The 24,716-nt window shown below is 51.6% G+C and overlaps 13 protein-coding genes across 13 annotated transcripts; 5 read left to right on the top strand and 8 right to left on the bottom strand.

Moving 5' to 3' along the window:
• Positions 1–156: 156 nt before the first annotated feature.
• On the bottom strand, positions 157–1,810 carry ACHE_20673A (cytochrome P450; the record flags this gene model as incomplete). Its single annotated transcript, XM_043285002.1, has 5 exons — positions 157–332; positions 387–463; positions 521–1,134; positions 1,189–1,713; positions 1,763–1,810. The coding sequence occupies 5 exons, from the start codon at positions 1,808–1,810 to the stop codon at positions 157–159; spliced, it is 1,440 nt and encodes a 479-aa protein (XP_043133737.1).
• A 500-nt stretch (positions 1,811–2,310) lies between these two features.
• On the bottom strand, positions 2,311–3,275 carry ACHE_20674A (isocitrate lyase/PEP mutase family protein; the record flags this gene model as incomplete). The annotated part of the gene is made up of 2 exons (XM_043285003.1): positions 2,311–3,096; positions 3,141–3,275. The coding sequence occupies 2 exons, from the start codon at positions 3,273–3,275 to the stop codon at positions 2,311–2,313; spliced, it is 921 nt and encodes a 306-aa protein (XP_043133738.1).
• A 326-nt stretch (positions 3,276–3,601) lies between these two features.
• hosA (histone deacetylase HOS2) lies at positions 3,602–5,062 on the top strand (the record flags this gene model as incomplete). Its single annotated transcript, XM_043285004.1, has 1 exon — positions 3,602–5,062. The coding sequence occupies one exon, from the start codon at positions 3,602–3,604 to the stop codon at positions 5,060–5,062; it is 1,461 nt and encodes a 486-aa protein (XP_043133739.1).
• Positions 5,063–5,630: 568 nt separating this feature from the next.
• Positions 5,631–7,262, bottom strand: ACHE_20676A (OSBP family protein; the record flags this gene model as incomplete). Its single annotated transcript, XM_043285005.1, has 7 exons — positions 5,631–5,727; positions 5,778–6,091; positions 6,143–6,392; positions 6,466–6,744; positions 6,812–6,922; positions 6,976–7,081; positions 7,142–7,262. The coding sequence occupies 7 exons, from the start codon at positions 7,260–7,262 to the stop codon at positions 5,631–5,633; spliced, it is 1,278 nt and encodes a 425-aa protein (XP_043133740.1).
• A 493-nt stretch (positions 7,263–7,755) lies between these two features.
• ACHE_20677A (GIG1 family protein) lies at positions 7,756–8,708 on the bottom strand (the record flags this gene model as incomplete). The annotated part of the gene is made up of 4 exons (XM_043285006.1): positions 7,756–7,893; positions 7,949–8,133; positions 8,192–8,377; positions 8,429–8,708. 4 exons carry the CDS (start codon positions 8,706–8,708, stop codon positions 7,756–7,758), a joined length of 789 nt encoding a protein of 262 aa, XP_043133741.1.
• A 262-nt stretch (positions 8,709–8,970) lies between these two features.
• On the bottom strand, positions 8,971–9,760 carry PNC1 (nicotinamidase; the record flags this gene model as incomplete). Its single annotated transcript, XM_043285007.1, has 2 exons — positions 8,971–9,648; positions 9,698–9,760. The coding sequence occupies 2 exons, from the start codon at positions 9,758–9,760 to the stop codon at positions 8,971–8,973; spliced, it is 741 nt and encodes a 246-aa protein (XP_043133742.1).
• A 603-nt stretch (positions 9,761–10,363) lies between these two features.
• Positions 10,364–11,233, top strand: ssuA (RNA polymerase II subunit A C-terminal domain phosphatase; the record flags this gene model as incomplete). The annotated part of the gene is made up of 1 exon (XM_043285009.1): positions 10,364–11,233. The coding sequence occupies one exon, from the start codon at positions 10,364–10,366 to the stop codon at positions 11,231–11,233; it is 870 nt and encodes a 289-aa protein (XP_043133743.1).
• Positions 11,234–11,691: 458 nt separating this feature from the next.
• On the top strand, positions 11,692–12,228 carry ACHE_20680S (uncharacterized protein; the record flags this gene model as incomplete). The annotated part of the gene is made up of 1 exon (XM_043285010.1): positions 11,692–12,228. The coding sequence occupies one exon, from the start codon at positions 11,692–11,694 to the stop codon at positions 12,226–12,228; it is 537 nt and encodes a 178-aa protein (XP_043133744.1).
• Positions 12,229–13,178: 950 nt separating this feature from the next.
• Positions 13,179–16,339, bottom strand: ACHE_20681A (putative DNA excision repair protein (Rad26L); the record flags this gene model as incomplete). Its single annotated transcript, XM_043285011.1, has 2 exons — positions 13,179–16,171; positions 16,225–16,339. The coding sequence occupies 2 exons, from the start codon at positions 16,337–16,339 to the stop codon at positions 13,179–13,181; spliced, it is 3,108 nt and encodes a 1,035-aa protein (XP_043133745.1).
• A 315-nt stretch (positions 16,340–16,654) lies between these two features.
• On the top strand, positions 16,655–17,534 carry SKI6 (exosome non-catalytic core subunit SKI6; the record flags this gene model as incomplete). The annotated part of the gene is made up of 2 exons (XM_043285012.1): positions 16,655–16,956; positions 17,027–17,534. 2 exons carry the CDS (start codon positions 16,655–16,657, stop codon positions 17,532–17,534), a joined length of 810 nt encoding a protein of 269 aa, XP_043133746.1.
• A 260-nt stretch (positions 17,535–17,794) lies between these two features.
• On the top strand, positions 17,795–18,711 carry CTR3 (high-affinity Cu transporter CTR3; the record flags this gene model as incomplete). The annotated part of the gene is made up of 3 exons (XM_043285013.1): positions 17,795–17,972; positions 18,065–18,590; positions 18,675–18,711. 3 exons carry the CDS (start codon positions 17,795–17,797, stop codon positions 18,709–18,711), a joined length of 741 nt encoding a protein of 246 aa, XP_043133747.1.
• A 376-nt stretch (positions 18,712–19,087) lies between these two features.
• Positions 19,088–19,976, bottom strand: cyp4 (peptidyl-prolyl cis-trans isomerase; the record flags this gene model as incomplete). The annotated part of the gene is made up of 4 exons (XM_043285014.1): positions 19,088–19,274; positions 19,329–19,435; positions 19,500–19,669; positions 19,775–19,976. The coding sequence occupies 4 exons, from the start codon at positions 19,974–19,976 to the stop codon at positions 19,088–19,090; spliced, it is 666 nt and encodes a 221-aa protein (XP_043133748.1).
• A 651-nt stretch (positions 19,977–20,627) lies between these two features.
• Positions 20,628–23,467, bottom strand: SPA2 (putative cell polarity protein; the record flags this gene model as incomplete). Its single annotated transcript, XM_043285015.1, has 3 exons — positions 20,628–21,026; positions 21,075–22,220; positions 22,268–23,467. The coding sequence occupies 3 exons, from the start codon at positions 23,465–23,467 to the stop codon at positions 20,628–20,630; spliced, it is 2,745 nt and encodes a 914-aa protein (XP_043133749.1).
• Positions 23,468–24,716: the final 1,249 nt, after the last annotated feature.

Genomic DNA, 24,716 nt, shown 5'->3' on the forward strand with positions numbered 1-24,716 from the left:
ATATCAGCAGCTCGTTCGATAACAACTTCCTTGTTCTCAAGACGAATTCATTAATAAAACATTTTATGTACCATTGGCTAAAATATGCTATACTATGACACCCGTCTGCCACCGATTCCGCAATTTCAGCTTCACTACCAGAAACATCCCAACCCGCTACCCTTCAATAAGACAGCGATGCCCCTTCGGTGACATCAAGAAGTAGCTCTTCATCTCCATATCCTCGGCTGACATTCCTTCCTTTGCTGATACGTGGGCCTGCGGGAAGGTCCGAAAGAAAAGTGCTGTTGCTAGACGTAGTTCCATGCGGGCAAGGTGTATGCCGATGCAGACTGAGATATATTAGAAATTGAAAATTCCAAGGTTATTGAGGGACCGTGACGTACTGCGTGAGCCTCCACCAAATGGCATAGAGGCATCTTTCATTTGTTTACTAGGGGTTTCCCATCGCCCAGGGTTGAATCTTCAATATCAGTCAGTCTTAAACCAGGAATATGTGTTGGGGTAAGGGAAAACCCACTTATATGGTTCAGGAAATATATCTTCCTTGCGGTGGAGACTATATGCCTGCGTAGCAACAGCAACGCCACCAGGAAGCTGATAACCGGACAAGTTTGCCCCCTCTTGCGGAACAACCCTCGGCAAACCCATAGAAACCACAGTATGCAACCGCAAAGTCTCGTCGATGACCTGGTTGAGATAGGGTAAATCCCGAAGTGCTCTGTCAGTGTACCCCTCCGGAAGAGAAGCGACCTCGGCCACGAGTTTCTCGCGGACATTCACATCCTTGCAGACTGAATAGACGAGATAGGTCAAAGTGATAGCGGTTGTGTCACTTCCGGCGACTATATATGCCTGCGCGTCGTTTCTAATTTCGACGTCAGACATGCCATCTTTGCCGGCGTTGTACAGCTTAGTGAACAGGGTGGGCTTTGGGTCGTCGCTTTCTTCAATCACGCGCTTGTAACGGTCGATTGATTGTTGGGCGTATTCTTTCAATCTCTTGCTCATGTCGGATACTTTTCGGAAGACGGGGAGAGGGAGACGATATGCCAGTAGCACGAGCGAAGGGAACGTTGTTCGGATGGGCGAGATCGCGCCAAGACTTTGAAGATCCGTGATGTATTGGTTTTTCTGAGGAATTAGCCATGTGTCACCATTTATAGCAAGTGCTGATTGGTAACTCACCTCTCCGGAATCCAACATGCGGAATGACTCGCCAAAGCTCAATTCCCCGATGACATCGGTTGTCATGTAGAACCACCATTTGAACACGTCCATAACGCCACGAGACTCTAGCTCGTTAGACATCCTATTAACAGCCAAGTGAACTCTATCAGAGATAAGCGGCTCAAAACGTGTCAGAGAAGAGTCCGAGATAGGATTCGCGAGCAGACGTCGATGAGCGGAATGAAACGCCGGGTCTGTAGTGGAAAACACAGTCTCAACGGCCGACAACGTGCGATAGAACCGTGCCAGTTTGAGATACCCTCCTCTGGCTCTGTGGATTACCTTTACGGCATCAACATCGCAAATATCGACCTCCTCGGGACTAACGCGAACAACAGGGCCATATTTCTGATGTAGGGAATGCACATAGTTTGGCTTCTTTCCAGCAAACCAGTAGAATATGGTGACTATTCCCGTCCATTTCGAAATTTCGGGACCGGGGATATGGGCTAAGGGGCTCCTAATCCTGTCGTAGAGCAGTTTCTTTGTATGCTTAGTGTATGTTGTAGCCGATGCAATGGATTCAACCTACCAGGATAAAAATGACGGCCAGAGAACCGACGAGCGTTGATAATGACATATTTAACTGCGAAGTCAAGAATTTAACAAAGGGAGGGGAAAGAAAAGCAAGAAAAGGAAAAAAAAAAAAAAAAAGGAAGAGAAATAAATAAAGTAACATTGCTTCTTCTGTGATCCCAGCAGAGTAACGGTGCATCGGTGTCACCATCCCCGTATTCATTCGGACTTCGGACATCGGCCATTACAGTGTCCGACAACAAAAGCAGGATGAAATCATGATGCATTTTGAGGCTTCATGGTGTTGATTCATTCGTCGCGGCTTGATGCATTTCAAAGCAGAAATCCCTCATTGCTGGCAACAATTGAATGGTCGATACCGGAGATGGAAATCTTCTCGGTATCATATTAGCCGTTTGTTTAGGGTTGTTGAATTGTATCACATCATAGTCCAGCAGCTTGTTCTAAAATCGAAGACCATTTCATTGATATGAAGAATTCAGCAGAACAGACAGAGTATTATCAATGTAGACACTATTCATCGTAGTTAGGATGATGACCCACTCAACTCGTTTTCTTCAAATCAACACCCTCTTCAAACGCACCACCCCCAGCATCCGCATCAATCTTGATACTCTCATCCAGCCCACAAACTCGGAACAGCGTCTGCGGTGTCATCTCCTCCGACAATCCCGGCAGCCCATCCCTCTTTAGCTTCTCCATGCCAGACCGAATAGCAGTCAACGCAGGCCCCAGCGCCGCAAACGGGAAGATAATAAGCTTGAATCCCATCTCCTTCGCCTCCTGCGCCGAAATCGACGGCGTAGCTCCGTGCTCCACCATGTTCAGGACTAGCGGCCATCCCTCCAGATCCTTGACTACCTGCCGAGCCATTTCACGCGATGTGATCCCCTCTAGGAATCCGACGTCTGCACCGGCTTCCCGTGCGGCTTTGAGACGGTTGAGACTCTCCTCGTAGCCGTGTTTTTGAAGTGCATCTGTCCGCGCAATCACGACGATGTCGCTCCCCATGCGCCGGCGCGCTTGCACGGCCGCGCGGATCCGCGTGACATACGTGTCTGTGTCGACGAGGATCTTACCGCCAAGGTGGCCGCAGCGTTTTGTCTGGACTTGGTCTTCGATGTGAAAGCCCGCGACGCCGGAGCGGGAGTATTGCTCCGTGGTTCGGGCGACCATGATGGGGCCGCCGTAGCCGGTGTCTGCGTCGGCGATTAGGGGTGTCGAAGGGGAGATGTTGGCGAGAGTTTCGGCATTGGTGCGCATGTCGTTTAGTGTGCAGATGCCGAGGTCTGCTTGGCCATGCACGGATGCGGCGGTGCCGGCGCCGGTCTACTATGTTAGCATTGAACAGACAATTTGGCAATAATGCTCACCATGTACAAAGCATCAAAGCCAACGGACAGCGCAATCCGCGCAGAAACACCATCGTAGACACCCGGGGCGGAAATGAAGCTCTCGGGGTCTTGTAGGGCACGACGCAGGGTGGTGGCGGCGGTGATGATGGGCATTTCGAGTCAATCAAGTCGTACTTTTTTTTTCTTTCTTTTTGAAAGAATTGGTTTCTGGGGAAAACAAGCCAATTTATAGATGAATCAGTAGCACAGCCCGGTAAATTTCTTCATTTCGCCATCCTGAATCATGCTCTTGTTATACTCAGATACTCCCCGATGTCGGTGTTAGTAATCCGGAGTTAGCTCGGATAACCCTGATTCATGCCGAGGCTCTTGTTTGGCGGCAGAATTCCAGATGCGGACTTTAGATCTGCACTCCGCGACGTTGACTCTTCACTACTCCATCTTCTACGCCCGAGACTCTCGATTCTACGGAGGAAGCAATGGCACGCTCAGCAATAGTCCAGGAATATTCATCATCAACACCAACCCTCACCCTCGACGAGAGAACCGCCCTCGAGCGCCAGAACAATGGTATCCCCCGTCCTCAAGGCTACCGGGTGTCATGGCACGCCAACCCAGCTGTCGAACCGCACCACTTCGGCCAGTCACACCCCATGAAGCCATGGCGGTTAACACTCACAAAACAACTGGTGATGGCGTACGGGATGCACCACGCCATGGACCTCTACCTAGCGCGCGCCGCGACATACGAAGAAATGGCCGACTTCCACAAAACAGACTACCTCGATTTCCTCAAACAAGTGGTCCCAGGGGACATCGAGAACGCCGATCAAAGCGATAATGTTGCGCGCTTCAACTTCGGCGACGACTGCCCCATCTTCGACGGCCTCTACAACTACTGCTCCCTCTACGCAGGCGGCACCATCGACGCCGCCCGCAAGCTCTGCAACAATCAATCCGAAATCGCAGTCAACTGGTCCGGCGGCCTACACCACGCCAAAAAGGCCGAAGCCTCGGGCTTCTGCTACGTCAACGACATCGTCCTCGGCATCCTGCAACTCCTACGCCACCACCCCCGCGTCATGTACATCGACATCGACGTGCACCACGGCGACGGCGTCGAGCAGGCCTTCTGGTCCACAGACCGCGTCCTCACCGTCTCCTTCCACAAATACGACAAAGACAACTTCTTCCCGGGCACCGGCGCCCTCGACTCCACCGGCCCCAACCACCCCCTCAACCCAGGCGCCCACCACGCCCTCAACGTGCCCCTCCACGACGGCATCGACGATGACTCCTACATCCAGCTTTTCCAGGAAGTCATCGGCGCCTCCGTTGAGACCTACCGCCCAGGCGCCATCGTCTTGCAATGCGGCGCCGACTCACTCGGCTGCGACCGCCTGGGCTGCTTCAACCTCAACGTGCGCGCGCACGGCGCCTGCGTCGCCTTCGTGAAAACCTTCAACCTCCCGCTCCTCGTCTGCGGCGGCGGCGGGTACACGCCGCGCAATGTGTCTCGCGCCTGGGCGCACGAAACCTCCATCCTGATCGACGCGCAGGACATTATCGACCCGCACATCCCGAACAGCGTATCCTTCCGCAACCACTTCGGGCCAGACTTCTCGCTGTTCCCGCCGTTGTCAGAGATGCGGCGGCTGGAGAATAAGAATTCGCGGCCGTACCTGGCGAGTCTGGTGCAGGCGGTTAGGGAGCAGTTGCGGTATATTCAGGGGGCACCGAGTGTGCAGATGAGTTTTATTCCGCCGGATATTCTGGGCCTGAGGGAGGAGACGGAGCAGGAGATTGATGAGGAGACGGCGCTGATTGAGGAAGAGAGGGAGGAACGCGAGGGCGGGGGAAATGGGGTGATTCGGGCGCGGAATAGTCGCAGGAGGGAGTTGGAGAGGGGGGCTGGGTATCGGGGAGAGTTATATTCGTAGCTTTCTTTCTGGGTATGTGTTCGGTCATCAAAAGGCGTCAATGGTTTCTGGAGTTACGGTTGCAAGATATCCCCGGTGGGTGGCATCAAAACCTGGATACATGATAATTTATTTGTCTATCAACCCGGTATCTCTTTATGCACATGATTCAATATTCAAATCAGTATTATTCCTAAACCACATTCCTCTCCCGTTCTTCCGCCGTCCAAACTTTTCCAGTCTGTAAAATCAAATCGGGTATCCAGCATATTGTATATAAATGTAAAGTAAATCAGTCGACAAGAAAGATAAAATGCTGTGTTGAACACGACAGGCCCTTTTGAGGCCTCAAGACCGTCCGTAGTCTTCTGCGCAGGTTGACTACTTCGATCTGGCTTGTATCTTGCGTAGAATTGCAGATGATTATGGTATTGAAGTATAGTAATAAAAATTACACCAGACCACAGTAGGTCTAACGCTGCCACTTGCGGCGAGTCGGGACGGTCGAGGGCACGTCCGTGTTTCATTGCTTTCGGAGTCCGTTGAGGACTTGCAACCCTATTGTCGCACGACACCAATGGCTGTGTGTTCAATGGCTTGCCGCAGAAGCTTCATCCTTCTGGCCTGGCAGAATCGGCGCGATGGATAGGATTTGTTTGACGGCAACTTCGGGGTTGTGAGAGTCACTACACAGCGTTAGTCTGACTTCACCCTCTTCGGGCAAATTTGCACTTACACCTCCGCGTCGATGATCCAGTCTAAATCTTCTTCGCCCTCGTCCGGGCCACCGGGGCCACCTTGGACATGACGAAAAAGTTTCGGTTGCCATTCGATTCCCTGTTCGGTCCTCTTGGCTGCTTCTTCACGTTGGCGATCTTCAATCGCGGTCTTCGAATCCGTTGCGGCATCGTGGTCGCGGGCAATAATGGCCTTGACCGTGTCGTGCCATAACTTTTGTGATTCCCGGTCGCCTTGCTCTTCAATCGGTCGGTGTAGGGGAGGAGTGTGTTTGGCATGTACTGCATCGAAAAGCGTCTCTTTCTTGTGTGTCTATGATGACGTCAGACTTGCTCTCTTCAGAATAGGGAATGGCTGACATACCGCGACATTTTTAATGGTCATCTCCCCGTTCCACATACCAGAAAGCTCGTAGTACACTTCTCCAGTCTTTTCATTCTTGATGGTCCCGCCAATCGCATTATAAGTACCGGAAAAATAGCCCTTTGTTTTGAACTCGATGTCCGCAACCAGGTCGTGCTCTGGGCATCGGACATAACTGTGATCTCCGAGTTCATACTTCATCTTCCCGAAGAGAATACCGCGGGCGTACATGTTGGGCTGGGTCAGGATACTACTCCAGTCAGCACTCAGCCCAAATCCGCAGAAGAGAGAGAGAGAAAAAAAGAAGAAAAAAAGAAACATACTATCGTTCGCCTTTTTCCTGGTTCTGACCTTTATTCAGAAGCCGCAGAACGGCAACACCTTCCATCAGACTAGCTGCGGAATTGCCCAGGAACTTACTGCGCGGTTTCAAGGTCCCGTCTATCCGGATCCTATGTTCGGGGGCCATGAAAAAATAGCTCGACTTGGGCGGGTGGTGCGAGGTCTGTTCGGCGATGTAGTATCCGCGCGTGCCATCGGGGTATTCCCAGTATCCGGTAAAGGTCTCTCCGAGGATTGGATTGAGCGGCTTCTTCACGCCTCTGAAAGTAGTACTGTTAGAACGGCACCACGGCCAAGAGACAGTATAGAGTATGGAGGTCGACATACGGAGGCTTGATATGCCACCCACTCAGGTAGAACCGGACAACGGACACGAAGCGCTCGAGAGGGTCATCGATGGTGGTCATAGGGAGGAGGGTTTCGGGGTGTGCCATGAAGCTAGGAAACTGTTAGTTTATCGCACGTAAACCGAGAGAAGATATAGGACAGACTTGGTTATTCTTTCCAGCATAGATCGCGGCTCGAGAATGAAAGTAGGAAGAACGACACGACTCAAGTCTGCACCCGGTCGCAACTGGGAAATGATGTGCGAGAGCACTAGCACAATAAACGTCAGTCATAATACTAGAATATAGAGAGAATAGCGACTTGACATACCATTTCCCTGGTCGGGCTCAACGGTCTCATCGTCGCCGCTGTGGACGTCACTGCGGTTGGATTCGTCGATGGAAGACCGAGTGCCTGAAGAATAAAACCACGAGCCCCAGTCAGAAGACATGATGAGAGAGAAACTGGTGGAGAAACGACGATCCGGAAAAGGCGAATGCTGTGTGATATGGTTGGAAAGGAATAAGGAGAGAAGCAAGTTGGGATGGAGGGGAAAGACGATGAATGGATGACGTTGGAGCGATGGAGGGGAATAATGAGTTCACTTACTCGACGCCCGGCTGCGACTGCGGAGATGCGCTATGCCCGGTACCATACTGTTTCTATACAATATTATCCTGAATCCCTATAGAAATCTTCTCGGAAATGGTGAAAATGCAGAGAAAGAACAACAGCTGCAGGAATCGACCTAATGAACTCCTGATTTTCTGGCGGTGGGCGCGAGTGACGTTGCCACAATATAAATAGGATGGGACCTATTAATTAGGAGAGTTGTTGAGGCGCTAGAGACTACTATACGCTCGATCCGGTTTCAGTCTATGCTATGTCATACAGTCATCTCTCATCTAGAAGGTAAATAGAAGAAGCCAAATGTCTCCAAATGTCTACACAGTCGCAATCAGTGGCACATCTCCCCCTGTGATCTCCCGGACAAAATCCATGTCCGGTTGGTAGAGCATCACATGGAAATGTTCTATGGCGTGGACTGATTTAAGCGACTTCCAGTTCTTAAACCAGACGACCTGTACAAGATGAGCCTTGACAGACCGTGGTGGTGGGAAGCTACAAGTTACTTACCCTTTCCGGGGGCACCCGCGAACAGAATGTCTCTTTCACATAGTCGTCGATCTCCTTCCTCGCTCGTGGTGTCAGATCGTCCGTAGCTGGATCGTCCTCCAATTCGAATTTCACCCATACAACCAGATGGATGATCCCCTCTTCCACTCCGTACGGCCAGTCATTATACAGGGTCTTGATGTCCTCTGTCAAATCCCTGTTAGAACGACATCATACGCTCATGTAGGTGGCAAAAAATCAGACCTGCATATTTAAATGGTCGACCTTTCGGCTTTAACGCGTCCAGATCATCTCCATCTCCCCAGCGTAGTCGTTCCTTGACAACAAACCGCATCACCGATCCATACCGCGCCTTGATTTGCGTTGTATACTCCAGGTACTTTCTCAAATCTGAGGGAAGTCTCTGAAAGCGCTCGATTCGGTTCGTTCCTAATTGTCTCAGTGTTTTTCCCTGGTTCCCATGATAACGAGCTCACGCACGTATAAACTCCTTGACCAGCTCCCAATCCTGTCTCCTGTATCGTTCATCTGGCGTAGATAAGATCTGTATATTCTTTTCCGGAAGGTTACGCAAGAAATCCGGACATTCTGCGGGCCATTCATTCCGGGGTATGTTCATAAGCCAGTAGGGCAGGGATCCCGGTTCATTGGAGGTTGACGACTGGTCGAGAGAGAGGGCGGCGGGCTCAGCGGTCGTCAGTTTCTCATCAATCGCTGTGAACGTGGCGGCTGGAGTCGAGGGGGTTTCGGAGTGAGGCATGGTTATGTTGATTGCGATTATCGTCTAATTGTGCTGCGAATAAATGGCGTTTTTGAGGTATTCTCGTGTCAGAGCGAATCCCCAGACACCGATTGTCATTCTGGTAGGCGGAGACAGCTGTTGGAGAGGGAAAGGATTGACATGTGACATTCTACAAGTACTCTCAGCACGATATACTATTTATGGAAGTGTGGTATTGTCTGATTACTTTTGGCTTTATAATTGCGATTGTAGACCTAACATATTCATAAAAGTGCATAAATTACTCTGTACTACGCCCTATCATGGCTATTTCAGGCCCATCAACCCCAATAACAGACACTCCGGCATCCCTCAACTCCTTCTTTGTCTCCTCCCACCACGAATGCACCACACACTTCGTCCCCTCCTCGACAACAAAACTTCTAAACCCAGCCTTGGCAGCATCAATCGCCGTATACTTCACACAGTAATCCCCCGCCAACCCAACAATAAAAACATCCTGAATCCCCTTCTCCTTCAGGACAGCCTCCAGATCAACATCGACTGCCCGACCATCCCCATCTCCCGAAGCAGGTAACGAAGCATGCATATTCCCAAATGCATCCGAGAACGCGGAGTACATCTCCACGTTCGCATTCATTCCCTTCTTAACATGCACGTCGAAGTGCTTCGAATCGAGCTCGGGGATTAGTGATGCTCCCTCGGTGCCAGCGACGCAATGCACGGGCCAGAGTCGCTGGAGCTTCGCATCGTTCTCTTTCCCTGGGGCTGGGTTGGTCATGCTAATGTGTGATTCAAAGGGAATGTTGTTGGGTGCTGGGTGGTTCGCGGCGAAGGAGATGTGGTCTGGTGGGTGGTAATCTTGAGTTGCTATCCGAATTGTGAAACCGGGGTGGGCGAGGAGTGAATTTATTACTGGTGTGATCGAACGACCTTCTTCGACTGCCAGGGCCCCATTCTGAACATGTTAGTGGTGTTCAAGCCATGGATGTCGATAGTCGACTTACGGGTGGACAGAAATCCTCTTGCATGTCCACCACAACCAGTGCTGCTCTAGAGTTAATAGTCATCTTCTTGGCTGTTCGAGCAATAGTGACTTTTCTTTCTCTATAGAAATTTAGCTGCCGGGATAGAGTACAAAGTCCGAAGTGGGATATCTTGAAGCATCGCGATAAGGCTTATCAGCCCACTGTCTGTAAATAGCTTAGTGCAAACCTGACTCAGCACACGTGACTGTGCACAAAAAGCTCAGCCGCGACTCTCGAACAGCTTGAAAAGTTCTTCTTCACTTCTCTCGGAGGGCTGCGGCCCTTGTCTAATACAACCACCAGTTCGTGTGATTTCAGATGATGAACTGTTTCTCCAAGGTATGTTCGTGCTCAATCTCGTAGTATCCTATCATCCCAGTAGTACCATGATGATCCTTATTATTGGAGCTGTCCTAGCTACACAATGCGGACAAACTCATATTATACGCTTTTCATCTTTCTGAATAATTGCTTTCTCTTATTCACTGCATACCTTGTCACTTTCGGTGTGAATTGAGGCTAATTAACAGTCAGTCGTTGCTAGGAGATAGTGAACACGTTTTCCAACCTCCCTGATTCTGCATCTCGGGTGACAACCCGTGTTATCCCTTCTAATTTTATCCCGTCCACCTCACATAAATTATCATGGCCCATGATCCTCGTCTGGCTCATATGGGGACTGCCACTCCCCCACCTCCTCCACCCCCTCCTCCAGAGAACAACAATGCCTGTGCAGAGACAGCCAACGACAACGCCCCCGAGTCCCAGCCGGCAGAAGTGACACCAGCCGCCTCCGACTCGTACAAGCTCAAGTTCTGCACAGTATGCGCGTCGAACCAGAACCGGTCGATGGAGGCCCACCTCCGTCTCTCGACGGCGGCATCTCCCTTCCCCGTCGTCTCCTTCGGCACGGGCTCGCTCGTCCGTCTCCCCGGCCCCTCCATCACCCAACCCAACGTCTACAACTTCAACTCCACCTCGTACTCCCAAATGTATGAAGAATTGTTTTCCAAAGATGAACGGCTGTACCGTAGTAATGGCCTCCTGAACATGCTGGAGCGCAACCGCAACCTCAAATGGGGCCCCGAGCGTTTCCAGGACTGGGTCCCCGGCGTGCCGCGCGTCGACCACGTTTCCAAGGGTGACAAGGGCGCCATCGGCACCGAGGGCGGCGTCGTGGACGTCATCATCACCTGCGAGGAGCGGTGCTGGGACGCCGTCGTCGACGATCTCATGAATAAGGGCTCCGTGCTTAACCGGCCCGTGCATGTATTCAATGTCGATATCAAGGATAACCACGAGGAGGCGCTGGTGGGGGGCAAAGCCATTCTCGAACTAGCCAATAGACTCAACGAGGCTGCTGCACTGGAGCGGAAAGCGAATGGGGCACAAGGTTGGGAGAATGGCGCCGGCGAAGCAAGACGGAGTTTCGATGAGAAGGTTCCTGAGATTCTGGCGGCGTGGCAGGAGAAATGGCCAAATTTGCCGGCGTTGTGGACTTTGGCTTGGTTATAGGGGCTTTTCGTTTTTGATATTGATTCAGCATAATACCCTATGTGCATAACGACTTAATACATCATTTCAGCTTGATATATATGTTCAACCCACTCCTCGAAGCAAATTCTCACTGCTGCACCAAGTCAAGACAGGCAGGGTACCTGCTCTGCTCTACCCCCTCCAAGCCCCCGGCGTTGCCAGGACACGTTGATGGGGAGGTGGCAGGGCCGTTAGTACGTGAAGGTATCTCAGAATCCATACCTATGTCGAAAATCAAAAACGATGCATAAACAGCGTTATTGCCGCTTAGCCCAGGCCCGTCCCATCCACCCAACCGGGACCTGTTCTGTTTGGTTTCTTGTCTGTTTTTCGTGCTCGTGTCAGCAATAGTCTTGCAAAGAGACATGGGTACGTTTACTTACTTCTCAGGCCAGTGCTGCTATCAGGACATCACCAAGTACTCTGTTGTACGGAGCATGGCATTATCCCAGGCCCTACCCACCGCCATCAACCTCCCTCCGAGGGCTCTGGCCCTGACCCTACCCTACCACCCAACCAGGACTTACTGCCGAGACGAAACCCTGTACGGGCCTACTCAGTCGACAGGCACGGCCGCTTGGTCTCACTGGCAAACAGGACACGCAGGTATGCTTAACTCTCGCTCAACCCGCCTACGCACCGAGGCGAGATGCTCAAGCTACCTGCGCGTACCGCGTGTCAGCCGACCACCACCCTACAAACCTCCCTCCATATCCCAGGCCCAACACATCACCCAATCAAAACTTACTGCAGGAGTCAGTCCACCAGTCAACCTAGTATCAGATACCAAGCATTGCTTGATGTCCAGACACGGGATGACTCGACGTATCACTCCCACAAGCCCGATCAGTCGACCAGCACGGCCGTGGTGCCACTGCCAAAACACAGCGCAGCACCAACAGCAACAGCACAAACAACCAGACCACTCAAACGTCTCGCACAGCCCACCTAGCCTACTACGACGAGATATTTAGGGTTACTGGTTTGTTACTTGCCAGCAGACCAGCCGTACCAGTCTCCCTACCAGAGGACCGGTGCACCCAACTCAACCCAGCCAGAGCACTGGTCGTGTTTCTGTCCCTCCCAAATCCATCTCGCAGACCCTTGCGGTACATGTCCAGGCCTAGTTGAATTTTGGATAAGAGGGGATGGATGGTGTGGTGAGGATGTGTGAAGAGGAGAGAATAAAGAGAAAGAAAGGGAGAGGCGAGATCGTTAGGCTGGCATTCACAACGCTCTTCTTTTTCTAAGCAAATAAGTGTGATATATTATTTAATGAATTATTTCTCGATATTGTCTGCCAATTTTACTCGTTCTGTTTATGCTGATTTCCGCTGCTGTTGTATCATGCTAGAATACGGAGTCACGAGTTTCGTTATATATTGGCATGTCTGCCTCTTCGGGCTTGACACTTTAGCTCAAAAAGCACAAGCATCCAAAAGAATTAGACTTAACATGAACGTCCAGATCTCCCTAAACTAGTATCCCAACATTCTGTCTGCTTCTGCGAAACATATTCCCAATCTGGAGCTATGTGTACGCCACAACAGCCCCCCCCCTCCGCCACAACCACGATGCTTTACTACCAACCCGAAACGCTGAAGCTGATTCACCAGCACGATGCGTAGATGCTGTTTTTCGACTTATTCAAGCCGCGAGAGTCTGGAACGATGAATGCGACTAAACAAGTGAAGCCTGTTGCGCGGTATAAAGACGGGGTTGTAGAGCCGGACTTTGCTGTCGGGATGGGGAATAGATCCGATAAGGCTGATTGGCCGGCGATGCTTATGGAGCCTGTAAGCTATTATAATATCTGTTATAGCTGTTAGTTACGATCAATGATAGCGTATGTGAAAAGTTCTTACCTTTAGCAAGTGAACCAACCAAGTAAGCAAAATGTCCTATACATCCCATAGTGGCGACGTCACCTCCCCAAAAGCATCTCCCTCCTCTCCCCATACCACCTCTCCAAACAAGCCCGTCTCTGAGCCTGTGTCATACTCTCCACGACCAACGCAAACTCTGTCGCATTCGGAAACCCAAACCGTCTCGCCATACTGCAGAACTGCCGTTTCATGACGTCTGGTGGCGGGTGGTACTTGAAGCGGAGGGGTTCACTGTTTCTCGAATTAGTGGGAGTTCGGCCGTTGGTGTTGGTGCTAGTGTTGGGATCTAAGATGGTGGGTGTATTCTGGTCCTGGGAGTCCAGACCGGAGAGGAAAGCGTGGACATTTGTGTTGGCGGTGGATTCTTCGGCTAGTTGTGCGCGGCGGGAGATGTGTTTTTCGACTTTAGAGGAGCCGATGACTTCGTTGTTCATGTGCGTGTATTCGACACCTGCGCCGGTGAGGATGGCTTCGATGGGGTCGTGTTTCTTCTTCGGTGTTATCATGAATTGTTTCTCGTCGTTGTCGTTTTCCTTTTTCGTTAACGGTGCGTCTGTGTCGCCGCGGATCATGGCTGCTGCAAGCTGGCTCATGACTTGGTCGTCGTCGTCGGCTTGCTTCGATGGGTTGGGGAAGGGTTTTTCTTCTTCGTTGTCTTCGTCTAGTTCGACGCCCATGACGCTAACTCCTGCACGAGACTCTGCGACGTTGGTTTTGTTAACGATATCGCGTAGGACGACATTGTTGTTTTGGTATTCGAAGAGGTTGTTTAGGCCGAAAATCTCGCCTTTTTGATCTTTTTTTTCCTGTACGCCTTTGAAGTATCGTCGTTCGCTGCTGGCGTTGTAGCCAATGTTGGCCTGCTGCTGTTTATAGATCTGTCGCGCGTAGACTATCTCCTCGATCGTGCCAGCTGAGATGAGTCGAAAGACTTCTACGTCTCGACTCTGGCCAATACGATATGCCCGGTCCTGAGCCTGCAGGTCATGCGATGGGTTCCAGTTCGGGTCGACCACGACAACCTTGTTGGCTGAGGTGATATTCAACCCGACTCCACCAGACCGCGTCGAGATGAGGAAGACAAACTGCTGCGGATCGGAATTGAACTCGTCAACGACCTTGGTACGGTCGTCGTAAGTCATAGACCCATCCAGATAGCTGACATTATAGCTGGTATGGTGGAAGAGCATCTGCAGCATTTTAAGTAGCCGCACGCTGTGTGAAAAGACAAGGACTTTATCCCCGTTGGCATGCCACCACTTCAACAGTTTACGCAGGACCTTCCATTTCCCACAGAATTCGGGATTCGCGTAGTTGACGATAGACTCTCGCGTGCGGACGAGTGTTTCCCATTGATCCGGGACGGCTATTTCTAGCATTTCCTTGTCCTTGTCCTGCTTCTCCTTTGCGTCGGCGCCTTGGGGAATCAGGATGGCGAGGTGGTTGCTGAGTTTCTGCAGGACTGCGATGGCTGGAAAGACGTAGCTTTGCCATCGTTGGCCTGAGGGAAGCGTTTGGTAGCAGCACCAGCCGGCTTTCTTTCTCGATCCGCAGTCGCAGAAGTCGGAGGAGTTTTTGATGTAACTGACGATATCGCTGGTCAGAATGTTCTCGTAGGCATCTGCTTGCGTGTCGGTTAGAGGGCAGAAGACGACACGGTCACTCTTTTTGGGGAGTTGATCCGCTATCAGCGTCTTCATGCGTCGGAGGAAAAACTGAGGAAGGAGGTTTTCGACCAGCTTCTTGGCAGTTTTACGGGCCTTGCTCAGCTGGTAGAGGGTAGCATCGTGCGATTGCCCTATTTTCAAGGGCTCCGAAATCGTCTTCTTCCACGTAGTTACCGGCCCCAGCTTGCCAGGATTCGTCCAGTTAAGAAGCGTCCAGAGTTCCTCGTACTTATTCTGAATGGCAGTGCCAGTCAGTCCAATCCGGCAAAGAGCGTTGACCATATTCATAGCCTTCGCCGTCTCAGACCTCCGCTCCTTGATAACATGGCACTCATCCGCAATAACACAGTCCCAATCAACCATATTAACAGCATCCTTATTCTGCAGATAAGTCCCATAAGTCGTAATGAGTATCTCAACTCTACCAGACCGGGCAGCCTGCAACGCCAACTCCTTATTCTCACCATGATACGCATCAACATGCCACCAGCCCCAGCGGTTAAGCTCAGACCTCCAGTTATGTATCAATGTGCCAGGGCAGACGATCAGCGTTCGAGGATACCATTTCTCCTGCCCGCTGCGACGCATCTTGCGCATGCGTTTCGCGTCTCGCTCGTCGCCTGTCTTTCCGTATGCAGCTGTCAGGAACGCGATGACCTGCACCGTCTTTCCTAGACCCATGTCGTCGCCCAGAATACCACCTTTCTGGTAGACGAAAAGCTCGTGCAGAAATGCAGCCCCGTCCACCTGGTACTGTCTCAACCACTGCGCGATAGGAGCGGGTATCAGCCCCAGCGAGTAGGGAAGAGTGATGTCCTCGTACGGCCGACAGGGTTTCGTGGTCAACTTCGGTCGCTCCCTTAGGTGCACTAGCCGCTCATCGTCCGAAAAGTCAACGTCCTCGAAGTCAGGGGGGAGTTTGAGCCCTGATTGCTCCAAGAGTTTCGTTTTGCGGTCGAACTGTGTCTTTCGCTTGTGCAGGTAGTCTGGCAGTGTATACTCCATGCCGTCATCTTCTGAGGAGACGGGATTTTCTTTGTACTCTCTGTAGCCATGGCGCCGTGCCTTTCTCTTATCGTCATTCCTCGACAGCTGGCCGGTGCTATTTGTCCTGGGGTGCTTGGACTTGTGCGCGGTAGTCGATGCTCGTTTCCGTTTAGCAGACCTGCGATTCTTGAAGTTCTGGTAGGCGATTTCGCCCTCGTTGACGTCGGGGTCATCGTCATCGTCAGATCCGGACTGTGTATCGGAGAGGTGTACGACGGCCGGTGGTTGGATTTCTTGCACGGAGGGCGAGGAGTGGAGTTCGTTTTTAACAGGAGCATGTCTAGGCGGGGTTGTGTATTCATGCTTGATAGCTCGATCTAGAATGTGTTGTTAGCCAATAGATGTTGAAGCGCGGCGCAACATGACATACCCCGAGTCACAGCTGGGCGCGAAGGATTCGGACGCACTGCCTCCAGATCGTCGTCGTCGTCTTCGCCGCAGTCTACTGTCGAGGCGTCTGAATCTAAGAGCTCCCAGTTGCCCATTTTGACCGGGGCGCCTCTTGTATCGATAGTGACGACGCGTTGGAGAAGACGGCATTATTCCCGAACGGGAAAAAGAGCTGGAGCTGATTTTGCCGTCCTGACTGCAACTCTGTCACTACTGCGCTTTGCTACATTTTTCCTCCTGTTGTTTTATTTTCTACAGGGATCTATATTCGATATCTCACTCTGCGCAAATCTACCTCCTCTGAATTCACGAGATCACGAAATCTCCGCGACACCGCGGGGAGCAAAATTTCCTCCCTCACCACCTCACGACTACGAATTGAACCAAACACCCCCCAATAAACCGCGAAAATGCCCCTCGACACATCAACAACATACCCCCTCACCAAACTCCGCCTCGACGGCCGCCGCTGGAACGAGCTGCGTCTCCTGCAAGCCCAAATCTCCACCAACCCAGCCAGCTCCGGCTCCTCGTACCTATGCATGGGCAACACGGCGATCATGTGCTCCGTCCACGGGCCGGCCGAGGGAAAGCGAGGAGATGGCTCTGCAGGTGGTGCGGCGGGTTCAGCGGAGGCGATTGTTGAGGTTGATGTGAATATTGCCGGGTTTGCAGGCGTGGATCGCAAGAGGAGGGTTGGGGGAAGTGATCGGTACGTCCCCTTTCCTGGTTCTACAGCTACGGTGATAAAAACTTCTTGGACGTGTTGTTAATCTACGCAGACAATCCTCACGCATCGCTACAACCCTCCGCGCCGCCTTCCAATCACACCTGCACACCTACCTCTACCCGCACAGCACAATCAGCATCCACGTCTCGGTGCTCTCGTCTGACGGCTCGCTCCTCGCCGCCGCCATCAATGCCTGTACGCTCGCCCTTGTCGACGCCGGAATCCCCATGCCCGGCCTCCTCTGCGGCTGCACGGCCGGCATGAGCGGCAGCGCGTCGACCCCGCGCGATCCCAGCGAAGACTCGCTGGACCCATTACTGGACCTTTCGTTGCCGGAGGAGCAGGAATTGCCGTTTTTAACGGTTGGTACGACGACAGCGGTGCCGGTGGGCGAGATGGCACTGGATGAGGCGGATGCGGAGGAGGAGGAGATGAAGGTGTCGATGCTGAATATGGATTCCAAGGTGCATTGTACGTATATCGAGACAATGCTGGCTGTTGGGATTGATGGGTGTAAGCAGATTCGGGAGGTGTTGGATGGAGTGATTAAAGGCCGGTAGTCTTTTTTATTCTTTTATTATGTGCAGTAAAATACCCAATCTGACAGGCCGAAAATGTGCTCAAATGCTCTTTAACTCCCGCGGCCGATCGCGCCGGTGGGCTTGGCTCCGACCGGGGTCGTCTATTCAAGACTTTAAAAAAGAAAGTATGGATACACGAAATCACACGTCGTGATGTCTGTACTACATTTTTCTTTTTCTTCTTTCTCTCTCTGTTCCCGACTCTCCCACCACTCCCACCCTTGACTCCAACCGTCAAAATGGATATGGACATGTCCATGACAATGAGCTCCACCGCAACCGCATCTTCCGCCATGAGCTCCAGTACCTCCATGAGCGGGGACATGGGAGGCATGGACATGGGCGGAATGGACATGGACATGGGCACCGGCTCGTGCAAGGTCTCGATGCTCTGGAACTGGAATACCATCGATGCGTGTAAGCCTCCCACTCCCACTTCCCATCCCACCTCAAAGAACACTCAAATAAATCAGAATGCAATAAAAGGAGAATACTAATAAATGCGACAGGCTTCCTCGCTAAATCATGGCACATCACCTCGCGCGGGATGTTCGCGGGCTCGTGTATCGGAGTTATCTGCCTCGTGCTGATCCTCGAGTTCCTACGACGAGTCGGCAGGGAATACGATGCGTTCATCGTGAAGAGGGCGAGATTACGCTCCAAATTCCTCTCCCCTTCTACAGCCGGAGCCGCTGGCGGCGGCAAATCCTCGCCCTCGTCGTCGAACTCGAACTTGACGTCCGCTCTACACCAACAACAACAATCTCAGAACCAACAAGATACAAAAACAACCACACCAAACCCACCTGTCGCAGTCTCAGCGCCAGTCCCGTCAAGAGATGCAGGAATAATCCGCCCAACACTCATCGAGCAACTGATCCGCGCGCTGCTGCACATGCTGCAGTTTGCCGTGGCGTATTTCATCATGTTGCTTGCGATGTACTTCAACGGGTACATTATCATCTGTATATTCATTGGCGCGTTTCTGGGGGCGTTTATCTTTTCGTGGGAGCCGTTGGGACTTGCGGAGAATGAGTGAGTTCGTCCCCTTCTAAACCCGTATCCCTTGGGGTTGGTCCCGTCTGGAGGGTAGTGGAGAGGTGCTAATCGCGATGATAGGAATGATGCGACTGCTGTGACGGGTTGTTGTGGATAATGAACTGCGATATTTGTTTGTTTGAGTATTGTGATGTCACGGTCTCTCATCTCATCTTATAGTACATACATAGGATGTACGAAGTCCTTGCATAACTTGTAGTCCATATTTAATGTTAATGCAAATACCCTGTCAGTACATAGCACGTGTATTCCCCATAGGTTAGGGCTGTCAGCATCTCCGAGGACACGCATTCCGGTTAACCATTCATATGACTTCATGGCGCGCGGGGTCGACCCCACGTACAGGGGTACTCTATGTACTCCGTACTCAGTACGAACTCTTACAAGTACTCTGCACGTATACGAAATACGAAGGACAACACGACAGGTCGTTAGATTACACTGCCTCAGCTAACGTTCTAGATAGAAGCTGTTTACAGAGCACCAGCGTCGACAATGGTGGGCTTGACAGCAGAGCGGACAGAGCCGGTGCTGCTGCCAACAGCCTCAATCTCCTTGACGATCTTGTACGACTCTTCGTCAGCGACCTCACCGAAAACGACGTGCTTGCCGTCCAACCAAGAGGTCACAACGGTGGTGATGAAGAACTGAGAGCCGTTGCTGCAAGCCGTTAGCATCCGCATTTTGAGAAAGGGGATAGGGACAGAAACTTACGTGTTGGGACCAGCGTTGGCCATGGAGAGGATACCAGGCTTGGTGTGCTTGAGCTGGAAGTTCTCGTCGGCGAACTTCTCACCGTAGATAGACTTGCCACCGGTGCCCTATTCATCGTCAGTCAGTCTGATCCATCAAGATCAAGAATGGATTATATAAAGAGAAACTCACGTTGCCGCGGGTAAAGTCACCACCCTGGAGCATGAACTGGGGGATGATACGGTGGAAAGAAGAGCCCTTGTAACCCTGGCCCTGGGGAGCCTGGCAGAGCTCACGGAAGTTGCGGGCGGTCTTGGGGACGACGCTGTCGAAGAGGTTGAAGACGATGCGGCCAGTCTTGGCTATAGGAAAAGACAGTTAGTATGAATTGCAGCGAAGAGAATCGTCGTTTTTAGAGAGAGGGGCACGAAAAATCCCTGTCCCTCAAACCAAACAAGGGAACTTACGGGTGCTAGAGCCCACAGGGGCGTACTGGACGTCGAAGAAAGCCTTGGTATCAGCAGACATAGCGGCGGTGGAGTTGGAGAATTTGCGAAGAGACAAGAAAGAAGGCTGGTTGCAATTGAGGATGGAGGAGAGGGGACGAAGAGACGAGGACGAGCAAGGTGGGGTGATGGTGGTTATTGACCTTAGGCCGCGGGAAAACATTGTTGCGGAGGCGGGTTGGAGGGGCTAATCTAGTCAGTCACGTGATCCACGGTGTCTCGCGGAGTCATGGGCTGTGGTGGAATATGATGGAAGACAGCGTAGTGTGCAAGTGACACCATAGGCAATCGAGCAATTGAACAGCATCCAGGATTACTTACTCTGTACGGGATAATCAATTCACTGGCAGGTGGAACCGAGGAGAAGAGACCAGATATACAAAAAGGCACCAAGGAATAAAAAAGTCGGAAAAGAACACCGGATTATCTAGGAGTAGCCGGAGGGAAAATGAAGCCGCAGTCACGTGGACGGGATTCCGGATGTACTGGAGTCTTAACGGTAAATAGATTATTATTTTCCAAACCTCCCAAGAATCACAAGCGGTACTCTAAAACAAACAAGTACAAGTAAATGCAATGCAGCGGGGGTAAATAACCAAACACGCTAAGAGAAGAAAATAAGTTACAGTGCATAAATACAGTCCAAGAAAAAAAAGATAAAAAAAAACCGAATTGAGCTAAGCTTGCCCAATTCAACACATCATTTCACATGGTTGCTCATGGTCATGCATGATAAGTATGTTGACGAATATACAAACAAGCAAAGAAAGTAAGAAAAAATTGTACTAAATGTCAGTCAAAATGCAACGAAACATCACCGGAAATCATCCTCTTCCTCATACTGCATCGGATTCAACCGCTGCACCAATTCCTTCGTCTCCCGCGCAATCTCAAACGCAATAGGCGGGAGCTTGTTTGTGACCTCGCGGAATTGCTCAAAGCTAGGAACATGTTCTCCCTCCGCGGCCGTGTCCATGAGACGACCACGGTGGTAGTCCAAGTTCTGAATGATAGGACCCGAGCGTTCACGGAGGGCAGGGTTCACGTCGGGTTTGTGGATTAGGTGCTCTGTCGACGAGTTGACGTTCGTTACTATCGAGGAGATGGAAGTGATGTGAGTGTTGATGGTGGAGAAGTCTGCTTCGGCGCGGATGCTGGCGACGAGGGATTGGATCGATTGGACGAGTCCTTCTGCTTGGTCTTCGACGTAGAGCTGTTTCAGTTAGCAAAGCACTCAAAACGTGTTTCTCGGAATGCTTACCTTGACTTCCTGAAGTTCATGGTCGTTAGTAGTAGCATAATTGAACCTCGGCTCAGCTATCACTCCATTCGAAACCCCATTCGTCTCATTATCCGACAACGCGATATTCGAATTCGACAGACCACGAGACTGCTCAGACGGAGGACGAATGGCACTGTAAATCGACTCGTTATTGCTGAACCTGCTCTGGCTAGGCGCCACGCTGAAATAACCCGGTGATTTCAGCTGCGACATGCTGATATCCTCTTCGACATCGACATCCTCCAGCTCATCCGCCGGACTGGCCCGGATCTTAACAAGGTGGATAATCTCAATAACAGCCGTCGACAGATGCGAGGCAGCTGCATCCAACAATGACACAGGAGAAAGACCACTCGAGTTGGCAAAGTTCTTCGACGCCGTGATGAGGTTGTTGGCAGTCGCAGAGACCTTGCGCGTAGCCTTGGTACGCAGCTTGTCTTCTGGAGCCGCTTGCACATCTTGCAGGATGTACCGGACGGAAATGACAACCATCTTGACCTGCTGCATGACCAAGCGGTGCTCGTCATACCGCGCAATCCGCAGCAATTCGTCGATGGAGATCTGGAATTTTGTCACGTGTACATCCTTGATCAACCCGTGCTCCTGCATTAACTCATGGTCCTTGGCCACGGTGCTGCTAACGTCCGGGCGAGAATCCGAGATACCAACAGACGAGGCGCGAAGGTGCCGCAGTTGTGTCTTGGCCTTGGCGTATCGGGTCTTCCATTCCTTGACTTCTTCCTCCAGTCGATGAACGTTGTTGGACAGTTGTTCTTCGCGTTCCCAGTTCGCATGGCTTTGTTCTGACAGTGTTCTCATTTCCATGAGGAATGTCGATGCCTCCCGTCTGACTTCTTCTGTAACTTGTTGCTGTTCCTGCAGTTCGGTCTGTAGCTTTTTATGCCGGGTCTCTAGATCTGCAAACCGAGATTGCAGGTCAGAGTCGCCGGAGCCCTGCCGTGATGCGTCGAGCTGGCTTCGAAGGTCCTTTTCCACGGTGTCCTGTTCCGCGCGGACCTTCTCCAGTTCAAGCTGAAGAGAGCTGTTCAAGTCCTCTGCCTTGGAGATCTTGCTCTCCAGCTCCGACTTCAGTCCATCCCATTCTTGCCGTTCTGTATCGGTGGCCTATGGCAGTTAGTAGATATTCCAACCAATGAGTAAAGAGTACACACCTGAGACTTGTCCTGGCCGTTCTGGTACTTGGCCAATTGCTCATCCTTTATCCGAACTAGCTCCTCCAGCGCCTCTACTTTCTCCTGCAACGTTGAGGCATGCGTCTGAGTATCAGCCAACAACCTTCTCTCCCCATCACCCATTGTCGTAGTGGTACCTCTCCTGCTTAAGACACCCTCCAGCCCAAAAGCATCGCTCCGCGCATCGAAATCATCTTCCGTACCAATTGCATCGTCATCATCCTCCACCATGGTACTCTTATTCGGCACAATTGTGTTACTCTGGAAGGCTTTCGGCAACGGCGCGGGCTCTCCATTGGGACCCGGCGGCGGACCACCAAGTGACCCCTGGCGCGGAGGAAATCCACCACTCATCGGGCTACCCGGACCACCAGAGGAATAGCCACGTCCCATGCGACTTGGGCCGCGGGACTGCGACCGCCGTGCACCGGGTGGTGGAGGATAGCCATTCGGAGTTCCATATCCATTTGACGGACGGCCGCGGAAACTCGGCGCTGGACTTGCGCGACGGGATTCTCTCTCCGGAAATTGAGGAAACCGACGCTCTAGTTCGCAAAACACATCTGTCGCTAGGTCCCTAAATCTCGTGTGTTGGAGGGACGCCAGTTTCTGTCTGGCCTGATTGCGCTTCTCGTGGAAATCTTCTCGCGGCAGCAGGTAAGGGGGAATATCAGAACGCGGAGGTCTCCCGGGGGACGGCATAGCCTGCTGCCGACGCAGCAACTCATCGTAGACATCGGTACTAAGTTCATGAAACTGAGTCGGCGATAACCTAAGCAACTTATCCCGCGCCTTGTTCGACTTGCTCGACCGATCATCCCGATACGGCCCTTGCAAGAACCTCTTCAGAACCGAATAATGCTGCCCCAGAACCTCCTCCATCTGCTTATATCTCCGACCCCGCTGGTCCCCAAATCCATCGCTGGACCGCGCGCCGGCGACCGAACTCGGAGGCGAAGGATTCCCCGAGTCGCTCAAGCGGCCAGACGATCCTCCATTCGACAACGCGCTCGAGTTTCCGTTCATGCCATTGGGGCCGAGCGAACCGCTGGGAACACCGGAAGTCGGGGGCGTGGCTAGGTTGCTGCGGTTGGAGAAGGTCGGGGAAAACGGCGGCTCGGATTTCTGATAACCGTTGATACCGGACCAGTCGCTCCCGTCTACGGAGACAGGAGACATGGCACCGGAATTACCATTCATAAGGGGACTGCGAGATGGGGCCGTAGGTTGTCGACCTGCAGCAGCCGCTGGGCAGGCTCGTGGCGCGACGCTCTTTGTATTATTATGGTTATTATTGTTGTTTCACGGCGAGACAAGAAGACGGGATAGAAAAACAAAGCGATTAAAGGTCGAGAATCGGAAGCGACAGGATCATGCGACAAGAAGCATGTGCCAGATAAAGATAAAAAATTAAAAAAAAAAAAAAGAAGTAACTTTCTCCCGGGCGAGAGGACGGATTGGATGATATTAAACGCGGACGGTAGAGATAAAGGGGAGCAAAGGACCGCAAAACCAAAATCGAAGATTATTTAAGAAGAAATCAAGAGAAAGAAGAGGATTATAAAGAAGTAGAGAAGAAGCGTTGAGGGACAAAGAAGGAGAAGCAGAAGTAGGAACACTCCGTGGTAGTGCTCAGTAGAAGAAAGGGCCACAAGGGAACGACTGATGGCGCGACGAACGCAAGAGCCCGTCCTATCCGGTCTGTCAGTATCAAAAGAGTGAAGGGATGACAGACGGAGTGCAAGTATCAGGGACAATAGGATACACAGGAAAAGGATAAAAGGAGAAGATCGAAGAGGCGAAGAAGGAAAGAACACAAGACCTCCTGTCTGCTGGACTACAATAATGGCCGATACTGAGGACGGGGGAACCCCGGAGTTTCTTTTACGGTACAGTCAGTATTCCGTACACTCTATCTCCGTCTACTTACATCAATCAATCTCTTGCATTGCAATTCGTAGAGTTATCGCTATTCTCTGCTCTTCTACAGGGCACTCTCACATGGTGCCAATTCCTACACAGTACAGGTCTCTTCCAGAGTCCCCCGAGTCAATATAGGAGTACCTGCCAAGACTACACAATACAGTACGCATTTAGAGTTGCTCGCACATACATCTCTCCATACCCAGGAAATCAAGCATCACAAATGATGGCATATCCCACAAGTACAGGGTATCCTCTGCATGTGATACAGAACATATCCAGGAAGGCACATGTACATGTACTCTGTAGCACCGACAGCAGCACTCCGTATATCCATCAAGATATCTGCAGAGAAGTCATGTGAAGACCGTAATACCGGAACACACCCGTAATACAACAGTCCCACCCGGAACTACGGATCGATCAGGGGCAGCCAGTCAGATCCCCCACTGTCGAGGGCCAGACCAGGCTGTCGGTGATGGTAATCTATGGATACCTTGATACA

The sequence above is a fragment of the Aspergillus chevalieri genome, chromosome 2 (genome assembly GCF_016861735.1).
Source record: "Aspergillus chevalieri M1 DNA, chromosome 2, nearly complete sequence".
In the NCBI taxonomy this organism is placed as follows: Eukaryota; Fungi; Ascomycota; class Eurotiomycetes; order Eurotiales; family Aspergillaceae; genus Aspergillus; species Aspergillus chevalieri.